A 12,196-nucleotide genomic window follows, 5' to 3' on the forward strand; every position below is an offset into this window, starting at 1 on the left:
TAAAGGAGCACTAAGTAGCTAAACAAACAAAGTGATGACTTAGACTTGTATATGAACTGTCTCAATAACTTCTCTTCATTGAGGACCTACGGCATACTACGACTCTACAATCTACAAAAGTATATCAAGGGCTGTTACATGAATTAAAATCGAAGAAGTCATAAATATGGAGTCACTTTTATAGAACAAATGCAATGACAACAGACAATTGGTGCTATAATTGCTTCGATCTCAGGCATACAGTGACTCGTGCAGCAGTCCAGGCTTTCCATCATAAGGCATGTGTTGTGCTTAGTTTTCACGAACCGAACCATGATTTTGTGTACCGATGGTGGGAAAAATTCCGTGGTCGTTACCTCGCCCTGGAGTGCCCGAAGAGGCCTTGATCTCTAACAACACTTTGTAGCGAATAAGTTTACGTTCTTGCACATTGTGTGCTTTCCCATTTAATAAATACTATGAACCTGAAATTAAAATTGCATTTTATAGAACTAATAATAAAATTAAAACGAATAATAAAATCGTGCATATATTTTGCATTAGTTTGGACTAAGCAGTGTTTCTCCAAGCGTACCTCTTAAGGCTCCTAATATTTATGGAGTAGGCCTACCCCCATACTAAACATCATAATTCAAATAATAAGCTAATTTTAAGGTGTAACAACCATTATCAAAAATACTATCACATAATCATGTTCATTTTAGTCATGCGGCGATGAACGAAATGAATACCATCATGCAAAATGTGAAGGTGACGGTCTTCTTTTGTTATTTCAAATAATAATTATTATTGTAACTTAAAAATACAGGTTGATAATAGTTCAGAGCATTGTTTGTTAAAAGACTGATATATTAATAAAATGCAAAGGTCGTTATTAAGTTGATTCAATAAGAAATCTTTGGGCCGGTGTCCGTGATATCTATTAATTTACGGCAGTTAAAATGTACTACTGTGGTATTATCATACACTGGAAATACAAAGAAATGATCGAACGAGTTTTTGCATTATCTGATCAGTCATAGGAAAATAATTGTTTCCCTTTATTCCTCTCCAAATGCTCCCAGGGGTAGGGGTATACCTAGTTGAGAAACACTGAGGAAAAAACACAACATAGAAAAAAGGACAAATCTGTTTAGGGCCTATAGTGGAGAAAATCAGGATAATAAAAAGACCATGTACAAAATTAACTTCATTCGTGTTCATAAATCGATGACAAAGTTGAAGAAAAACAGATCATACCTGAAAAGTTTGTTCTGCCAGTCGTTATCTTCTATCACTTACTATATACTATTTACTGAAATACACTTCAGCATTCGCATTGCTGGTAGAACACCAAATCTAATGCAGAGCTACTTTCTCAAGTTCCATGCTCCAATTTCCAAAATGAAAATATAAATACAATTTGATTTTAATAATATCGTCAACTTCGCATTGTATGTATCTTGCAATTTTTCTCGCACTCAAAAATTGAGGAGTGGATCAAGTACAAAATCTTGCGAAAATTTCAAGAATCTCGGTTGAGTCTGGCGTCGAGTTCACCCCCTTGTTCCATTTTCCTTATTTTCACCTTTCTTATCCGACCTCTCTTGGGGAAAACTTGTTCTCTTCTGGCTCAGTTTGCGATAGTTTTGAGAGTCTGATATTATCACCTTTCAGGACTAGCCAATACCTTCATTCTCATAAGGATTACACTCCTTCCTTTACCTGTTTCGTGAGGTATTAAAAATGAATGAAAATCCTGTTGCTTGTCCTTTCAAATACCGCCAGTCAGGGTGAAATTATTCTTCAGAAAATCAACAACTGAGCTTAATACAAAAGTACAATTATTTAGACAGTTGGTTCCATCTTTTGTCAACTGCAAAGCTTTGTTAGTAGGTGGGATCGGATAAGTAAGTGAATACATTAAACCGACCTTCATGTCACAGTACATACTAGTCATTAGGAACACCATTGTAGTGAACGATTATCGCACAATTAGTAGTTAAAAGTAAACAGACCTAAGCACAATATTCCATGTCATACTCCGTGTCTATTAATTGTTTTTCCTCTTGTCATTAATCCTAGAATTCCACCCACTATTCTGTTTTGTACAAACTTTGGTCGCTTAGGGCGTAAAGTGAAACGTAAAAATCCCACTGTTCGTAATTTCAGTATTAAGTGTGATAGAGTGGTTTGGATTATGCCCGACCGCCCTTGCCTTACGGAATGAACCTGGTGTAGATCCTAGGGCCAAATATAAGCGGTGATCAAAGCGTTTCTGTTCGATGGCCGTACAGTCCTAAATCTGGATGCCAATCAGGCGAGCATTGAGGCACTTATCCCACCGGAGCACCGTTGGTTTATCTCTTCATATTCTGACATAACCTACCTGCTGGTAGTAGTGCCCCTGTGAAAAATTAGTTAGTAGACATCCCATTCATCACTTGTGCATGCGGGGCACTTACGGTATAAGTAGAACGTACGGCGCTCGCAGGCAGCCTAGTACGTATATACAGTGTTATTCAGTCTGGTGAAACCCGTAGTACTCAGTGGCAATTTTGGTTGTCATCAAATGTCTTAACGTTCAACTGAAGAAATGTTTCTTTTTAACATATTACACTGAGCCAGTAGAACTATTGTCACCAACAGAAATACAAAAATAAGGCCTAAAATTACATGAGTACTAACGGGATCAACCAATGTACCTTACAAGAGATTTAAACACACTCATATGCCATGGAAACATAAGGACTGGAAGTGGCTGACTGCGCCTCTGAAGATGATAAAGATGTTGATTCCCATAGGGAACCTTAAATATTTGTTCCGAATGAGTAAATTTATAATACCAATATAGTTGGTCCGTTATTGGACATTACAAATTTTCCAGCTAACTCATTCCTGGTTGCCAGCGTTTTCCCCCAGTGGGTGTACACTAGCCATGCGTCTTGGGGGTCGTACCATTTACCAACTGAGGAGCCCAACTTGGCACACTGGGGCGAAACGCTGGCAACCAGGAATGAGTTAGCTGAAAAATGTCCGATAACGGACCAACTATATTGGTATTATGCGCCTCTGAAGTCAACAGCAGGGCAAGAACTGTTTCATCCCATAAACACTTCACATTTATACCGATGTTATTTTAGTATTTTGGAGAGCAAGCTGATGTCAGAGAATTAGCTTATATCTTTCCACCCGGACTGCTAGATTAGAATGCACGCACATCCCGGTTTGGAATATTCACCTGAAAAGTAACTTGACGTCAGGAAAGACATCCGTCCTCAAACCTACGTCCATCCTCAGATTGAATCAAGGTGGCTCGAAAAACATCATAAATGTAACAGGGATAAACTAAAGGAACATAAGTATTATTAAGAGATTTTGAGTAAAGTTTACACAAGGAAAAAATTATTTACAAAATCCCTTGTCGATTTGAAGAGTAGATGCCCTTGTTTTTACAGGGCATGAGTGATGCATCACGAATACAGTTTTGTCATTCTTAATAAGTACATCTTCATATGTTACTACCATGACATTTATTTTCTTCACAAATGAGCTTATAATCATGCATACTTATGAAATTCCAGCCTTCTGTTAATAAGAAAATGGATTGGCATCGTCAAACGATGTTGCAGTAAGTCCACAGCGCAATCAACCGCTCGGAAAACAACGTGACTGAGATTCTATATACTAAACATAGCTTAGTTGATGTGAAACATAAACTGTAAAGAAAATTCCCTTTCTGAATCTTCCAAATCACTTTTAATCTATGTTTTAGATAGGATACACCATGCTACTGCAAACAAAACTGTCCTTCAGTCAATTTTTCCCCAATCTTTTCCACGCTATATTTCAAATACTTAGAAGTATTTTTTTCTCGAAGAAATTCAAATCAGACATATACACTGAAGCACATAATTACATATTCATCTAAAACGGAGGCGTTTTTGACTAAATAAGGAGCGTAGGTATGTGATTTTATTGATATCGATTAAACGCAAAATGTTATCTCCATTTAAATCATACCACATTCCACGTTATATCAAGGCAAGCTAGGGATGTTCTCAATGTACAGTTTGTTTATTTAATTAAATATAAGCAGATCATACATTATGTCGATATTTCGATCTTAAAAAACGTTGTCATTCTTTCTATCCCATGACAAACCAAAAATGTAATATTGTGTTTAAAAATAAAAAAGTAAGAGACAAAAAAAACAAAACAAAACATAACATACCATACCTGTCTAGCCAATATGAAGGCGCGTACATTCTGAGCATCGCTCTGATTGGTGGAGCGGACGTACTTTAGCCAATTACAGTACTCGACGCTCGCGTCTAGGAAACCCCGGATCCCACTACCCGCAAACCGCACCTGCAAGCAGCATCATCATAACCATTAATACCAGTCGCACAACCAAACCAGCACGTGTAGTGCAAGTTGCTCCGTCTATCGCAAATTCAAGTATTTTACGATGTCTATGATACTTTTTAATAAAATTTTCGGTATCGGAATCCAGAATATTTTCCCTATTTAAAATTGTTGAGTGAACCTTCCTAAAATAACGACAAGATTACTGTATTTATTTTTACGATATGGTTATGATCATCTGAGGAAAAGGTCACCGATGGAAATGAATTAAATTTTATGAACAGTGCCACTATATGAATGCTGTTGTCGACGAATAACCGAGATACATGTTATAGGAACCTTATTTTCTGCTGAATAATACTGGAGGAGTAGCCTTGGGGTTTGAAATATGGTGCTATACATAATTTTACTGGAGTGCCTGTGGAATAAAAGAATATAACAAGGAAAGATCGTCGTATTTTCTTGTAACTGTACATATAATAACATACTATTTCATCCTGAATCAATGCAATTGAAATGTATTTAAGGTTTAACGTAAGGAAACAAATTAATACTGGATTGAAACCACTATATATATGTATTTATTAAATGAATCCGAGCTTTCAGCCAAATTGCATTGGCCATCGTCAGGGCATGTGAAGTTCTGCAGAATACAATGAATCACAAAAATCTACGTTCATTACTACTGTATTTAAAGTTTGTTTACTTCATATTGTTAAATCTTGTATTCATAAATTCATAACCATCATCATCTCTGGTGGTTGTTAAAGTGAGTTGACTTTAGGACAGTGTCCTGTACAGTTCATGTTATAGGCTACAAGGTTACTCATGAAGTGTTATCGCCACTTACAAAGCTAATCTCTCCAGACATTTTGTGAAAACATCTCATATAAATACATATACTCGATATTTACACAAGGAAAATAATGCTCAGGTTGTTTGTCTTTAGTTCCTGTCGTTTGCAAGGCAAAAAAAAACTTTTCTCAAATAATCCTTCCTTTAATTGACTCGTATTCTGAAGTTCAAAAATGTGGTTTTAGTTCTTTAGTAGCTTCGTACAAAAAATTTCACATTTCTAACGAGAAAATTCGACATCTCCTGTTAGGCTCTGTAATATTGCTATGTAATCAAATGGCGTATGGTTTTTTAGTGCTGGGAGTGTCCGAGGACATATTCGGCTCGCCAGGTGCTGGTCTTTTGATTTGAAGCCCGAAGGCTACCTGCGCTTCGTGATGAGGATGAAATGATTATGACGACACTTACACTCAGCCACGTGCCAAAGGAAATAACCAATGACTGTTGAAGTTCCCGAAAATCCCGGGAATCGAGTGACCAAAGGCCAACACTCTAACCTATCGCTATGTATACTTATATATAATGTGATTTGTTTATTCATGATAATGTGCAAAGAATTAATAAACTAGCAATCTAGTACATCCTGAATATCCATAAAATACAAAGTCATGTGTTAAAGAAGTAAAACTTCATCCAGCTCTTTACCCAGTGGTAGTGTCCCGAAAATGGATGTGACATTACCACGCATTAGAGCTATGCTGATGCAATGAATATGAGAAGCAGTTGCTCGTGTATCGCCGGAAATCCGAGCAATCCGTTGGCCAAACTCTTTGATAAAACTGAGGCCCTCATTACCCCAGGTACCACTCGATTCAATGGCTACTGGCACATTAATCATATCATATACATATATATCACATAATAAACAGATCATTGCAGGACATGTATTTCCCAGAATTTAAATATCATCATACAGTTTTGTTTGGCCATTTTCCGTTAAAAATAACAAAGAGACAGACATTCAAAAATACTGAAAGGAACCTACTTCAGACTTTCGTATTTAAAGTATTCAGATACTAATATAATTGTATTTATATAGGTATATATTTCACAATCTTCAGGAAGACACCGCGCCTGTAATTCTTGCTGCAGAAGTAATCCCCATTGCTGTACTTGTAGCATTACCGCTTCTTGTTCTACAGAGCTGTCGACGCCCCGCTATCATTGGGCCACGCTCCGGCGCCCAGGCGCGGCGACGCGGGACGGTTCCCGCCTCATAGAGCTCCTGCAGCACTAGCCATCAACACAAGTACTCGATAATGCGTTTACCTCGTCCTGCATTCAGGCACACGCATTACCTCCCCTCATTCATCTCTTGCAGCATCTTCCCCTCGCAACCCCGACTTGGGATCAATCACTAACTCCTCGCTCCGTTGGAAAAACTCTACTCCCGTCAACAGCAATGGCGCTTGCCACTCCACAAGACGAACGGGCAAGTCAATCCGTCTTCGGATGATCACAGGTTTGACATGTCCGGAATATCAACCTTCAATCCCCCTTTTCCCTTTTCTAGAATGGATGAAGATGTGTTGAATAGCTCCTTCGAAACAAAAACTCTAGTAGCTTGTAAATTTTGTAAATTACTTGTGATGCTGAAAATTACTGTTACTAATAATTTAAAGAAATGCCTTGTCAATACAACGCAAGGCCTGGTGTACTTGCTAATACATCAAATACATAAAGATAAGCAGAAAGGTTTGAAACAACGTAATAGTAATAATACCGAGCTCGATAGCTGCAGTCGCTTAAGTGCGGCCAGTATCCAGTATTCGGGAGATAGTAGGTTCGAACCCCATTGTCGGGAGCCCTGAAAATGGTTTTCCGTGGTTTCCCATTTTCACACCAGGCAAATGCTGGGGCTGTACCTTAATTAAGGCCACGGCCGCTTCCTTCCCACTCCTAGCCCTTTCCTGCCCCATCGTCGCCGTAAGACCTATCTGTGTCGGTGCGACGTAAAACAACTAGCAAATAATAATAATAATAATAATAATAATAATAATAATAATAATAATAATAATAATAATAATAATAATAATAATAATAATAATAATAATAAATGTATGGCCTCAGCTGCCGTGTGCAGACGCTACAATTTGACTCCATCTGGCTGTCTGCTCGTCAATTTCGACGTTCTGTTTTACTCTAGGCCCACTAGATGGCAGACAGAGTAAACCGAAGCTCTCTTAGGCGTCTATGGCTGAGATTTAATGAATTTTGTCGGGTAAACACCAAATGTGTCACCAGAGATCTTTTACATGACGACATCGTACGACATGGAGTGTCAAATGGACATTTTTCGCCCTTCAAAAATCCGACAACCTCTGCCGGTTTTGAATCCCGCTAAGCTGGGATCCGGAGGCCGACACTCTACCATTGATCCAAAAAGGTAGCTGGAAACAATTTGAACTGGGTACTTGAGCGTTAGAGCGTTGGTGATACTGATAAGTAATTTAAAAATTACGTCAATATCTCATGCCATTGTCATTTTATCAGTTGCTGAAGTTAGCCAATCACATCCCTTCGCGGGCGATTTCAGATGGGCTTTGCGAGGCGGCGTTGCACCACGGAAAACAAATAAAGTAAAACCGGACGAGATGGCCGTTGCAGTTAGGGGCGCACAGCTGTGAAATTTCATCCCGCACATAGTGGCTTCGAACCCCAATTTCGGCAGCCCTGAAGATGGTTTCCCGTCGTTTCCCATTTTCACACGAAGGAAGTGATGGGGTTGTACCTTAATTAAGGCCACGGCCACTTCCTTCCCACTCCTAGACATTTCGTATCCCATCGTCGCCTTAAGACCTACAGCATCTGTGTCGGTGCGACGTAAAGCAAATTGTAAATTAATACCTTCTTCTTCTTAATCCGTTTACCCTCCAGGGTTGGTTTTTCCCTCGGACTCAGCGAGGGATCTCACCTCTACCGCCTGAAGTGCAGTGTCCTGGAGCGTAAGACATTGGGTCGGGGTTACAACCGGGGAGAATGACCAGTACCTCGCCCAGGCGCCCTCACCTGCTAAGCTGTACAGGGGCCTTTGTGGGGGATGGGAAGATTGGAAGAGATAGACAAGTGAGAAGGAAGCAAGCGGCCGTGGCCTGAAGTTAGGTACCATCCCCGCATTTGCCTGGAGGAGAAGTGGGGAAACCACGGAAAACCACTTCCAAGATGGCTGAGGTGGGAATCGAACCCACCTCTACTCAGGTGACCTCCCAAGGCTGAGTGGACCCCGTTGCAGCCCTCGTACCACTTTTCAAATTTCGTGGCAGAGCCGGGAATCGAACCCGGGCCTCCGGGTGTGGCAGCTAATCACACTAACCACTACACCACAGAGGCGGACAAATGAATACCTAAATAAATAAATAAATAAATAAATAAATAAATAAATAAATAAATAAATAAATAAATAAATAAATAAATAAATGTCCAATACTGATGGAATGAAACAATTGATTTACACATTAATGTATAGACATACCAAACCCAAACATCATGGCACTACAGCCCTTGAAGGGCCTTGGTCTACCAAGCAGCCGCTGCTCAGCCTGAAGGCCTGCAGATTACGAGGTGTCGTGTGGTCAGCGCGAATAATCCCCTCGGCCGTTATTCTTGGTTTTCTAGACCGGGGCCGCCATCTCACCGTCAGATAGCTCCTCAATTCTAATCACGTAGGCTGAGTGGACCTCGAACCAGCCCTCAGGTCCAGGTAAAAATCCCTGACCTGGCCGGGAATCGAACCCAGGGCCTCCGGGTAAGAAGCAATCGTGCTAAACCTACGCCATGGGGCTGGATGTATGGACATAGGTTTGGGTAAATTTCAGTTACACTTGGTAATGGACCGTGACAGGAAAAGTACCTAACGTACTGTTGGATTGTTAAGTGGTTTACGCGGCGACTGACACATACTAGTCCTCGTAGTGGACGTTGTTTAATTCGAGGGTAAAATTATCACCCGTGAAGGAGTTTAACTCTTGACCAGATTTAGACTTCAGGTCGATGTTCAAATCTCCACCAAGTACGATAGGTTAGTAAATGGAACTCTTTCTCACAGAGCTTGAATTTTTACAGCAATGTATAGATGGCGCTACTGACCTAGTACACATAACGAACGTTGGTGGCCATGGTTACAGTGCCGTCGGGAAATTGATTACGCTAATTCCACCCCTAGTCCAAAAACATAATCCGTGTTGCTTTTTATGTTTTATGATTTATTTTTTATGTTTTTTATATTCCTTAGCAGACAAAGTAGGGGTCCCCATACTACGAAACACGTAAAATTAAGCATTTTCCTCAATTGTGCCCAAAGTAGAAAGGCTAAAGGGTCCCAAAAGGTTTTAAATTGTGAGTCATGGATATCTGTATTTTGAAAAAAAAAATCGAAAATCACTTCCCGCCTAAGTACAGTTCCGGAAAACGGCCTAAAATCGCTTGTTTCTTTACTCGCATTCTTTTCGCTTCGAGTCCTAGTCAAATTAATTTATTTACATCATTCTCTCTGTAATACGTTCCTTGGTTTAATACCCGCAGGCGGTATTTTGTTCTTTTTTGAAAAATGTCCGCACCGAATAAGGGCTCAAGTGAAACTCTTCATTGACTCACATTAGCGCTCGTAGTGGTAAGATGAGGCAAACTGAAAATCTGATCGACGGATAACGACGATTAAAAAAAGGAATGTACTTTATAATATTTCATTTACCTAACATTTGAAGCTAATATTCCGAGGATGTTTTCAACACTGGGCTGCATGCCTTAAGGGCAAGTACTGTGGATTTTTTCATCAACTGTGAATCTAAAGAAATTCCACGGAGTAATATTTTGAAAGCAGTAGAGGTTCTTAACGCCCCAGTAAATGTAAGTTACCGTAGTAGGCCTGCTGGAACGAAATGTTCGTGTTTAAACACTCTGAAATGCCAAGTTAGCAGAAGCCAAGCTTGCCGTTTAGTGTTCCTATTGGTGTAGGGGGTAGTGTCCCTGATCTTCACGCACACGCGCAGGCCTCGGGTTCGATTCCTGAGCAGGTCGGTGAGTTGTTACCTGGATCTCAGCGCTTGTTTTAGGCCCACTCAGCCTATATGATTACATTTGAGGAACCATCTGACCGTAGGATAGCGGCCCGGTCTAGAAAGCCAAGAATTACGGCCAAGAGGGTTTGTCACTCTGACCACGTGTCACCTCGTAATCCGCAGGCCTCAAGGCAGAGCAGCGATCTATTGGTAGGCTAAGACCTCTAGTTTTATGTGGAATCTGAACTTCATGGACTTTCATTTCAAAAATTCCACATCGAACGGCCGGGATTCGAACTCGTATTAACAAGATGCGGTGCCAGTAACAATGCGACTCGGCTTTGATGTCCCAGAAAATCAAGCAGGAAGTTCTACTGGATGTTTACAATTTTACCATAGCCACGGGACCTCCGATTTTACGTGGAATCCGAACCATAGAAAGGTGACTATTTCGTTGTAAAAAAATGTTACACGTATAGCCATTCAGCCCGCCTCTTTAAAACATTGTTGTCATTTTATTATTTTTAAGAATAAAGCCTTCCAGAAGCTCTGCAATTAATTATAATCTAAATTTAAAACGACATTTCTATCAAAATGTACAAAAATTGGAATATATTGTTTATTTATTCCTAAAAATTACAATCATTTCCTTAATCATTGTTATCGGGTCGATTAGAATAGCAGATTGCCTTTTTTATCACTACAAGCGCTAATGTGAGTCAATGCATTGTTTCAGCTAAGCACCACTACAAGCGCTAATGTGACTCAATGCATTGTTTCACCTAAGCACCACTACAAGCGCTAATGTGACTCAATGCATTGTTTCACCTAAGCACCACTACAAGCGCTAATGTGACTCAATGCAGAGTTTCGCCTAAGCACCACTACAAGCGCTAATGTGACTCAATGCATTGTTTCACCTAAGCACCACTACAAGCGCTAATGTGACTCAATGCATTGTTTCACCTAAGCACCAATACAAGCGCTAATGTGACTCAATGCATTGTTTCACCTAAGCACCAATACAAGCGCTAATGTGACTCAATGCATTGTTTCACCTAAGCACCACTACAAGCGCTAATGTGACTCAATGCATTGTTTCACCTAAGCACCAATACAAGCGCTAATGTGACTCAATGCATTGTTTCACCTAAGCACCACTACAAGCGCTAATGTGACTCAATGCATTGTTTCACCTAAGCACCAATACAAGCGCTAATGTGACTCAATGCATTGTTTCACCTAAGCACCACTACAAGCGCTAATGTGACTCAATGCATTGTTTCACCTAAGCACCAATACAAGCGCTAATGTGACTCAATGCATTGTTTCACCTAAGCACCACTACCAACGCTAATGTGACTCAATGCAAAGTTTCCCTTAAGCCCTTATAACTACATTCGGTGTGGACATTTTTCAAAAAAAATAATCAGAAAACGCCTAGGGGTATTGAACCAAGGAACACATTACAGAAATAAGTATGTAAATAAATTAATTTGACTAGCATTTGAATAAGAACGAGTAAAGAAACAAGCGATTTTAGGCTGGTTTTCCATATATGCATTTAGGCCGGAAGGATTTTCTAAATTTGTTTTTTAGTTTGATAGAGCTTCTCTCCAGCAGTGAAAATAATGTATTCCCTGCAGTCAGCTGTACGGGAAATGTACGGAGTCAGCTGCTTTGTAACTCGGGTGGGTAAACATGGAACCTCTCAGCCCCTTTCCCGCCCACACAAGTTCAGACGGCGGTTTTATACCAAGCTGAATTGATTACATCGGAGTAGCAGGTAGTTCACAACCGGAATGAAAGGTGGCAGCACGAACAATAACGGACTTCCGACTCTGCTGGTGAAACAGAAAACTACTTCCTTTGTACAGTGCAAGCCATGCTACTGTAACAGGATCATAAATAGGGCAGCGAGATTGATGCGATTGAATCTTCCCTGTGTGGTAGGGTTGAAGCATTGCTCAGTTATAAATAGACATGAACTTAAACAT

At 40.1% G+C, this 12,196-nt stretch overlaps 1 protein-coding gene across 1 annotated transcript in view; it reads right to left on the reverse strand.

Moving 5' to 3' along the window:
- Positions 1-12,196, reverse strand: part of LOC136864239 (transcription factor hamlet) — a 279,267-nt gene that overhangs the window by 147,927 nt on the left and 119,144 nt on the right. The window contains exon 3 of the mRNA XM_068226658.1: positions 4,219-4,350. Coding sequence (XP_068082759.1) covers positions 4,219-4,350 — 132 coding nt within the window. The remainder of the gene's footprint in view (positions 1-4,218; positions 4,351-12,196) is intronic.

Source organism: Anabrus simplex, chromosome 1 (assembly GCF_040414725.1).
Source record: "Anabrus simplex isolate iqAnaSimp1 chromosome 1, ASM4041472v1, whole genome shotgun sequence".
NCBI lineage: Eukaryota > Metazoa > Arthropoda > Insecta > Orthoptera > Tettigoniidae > Anabrus > Anabrus simplex.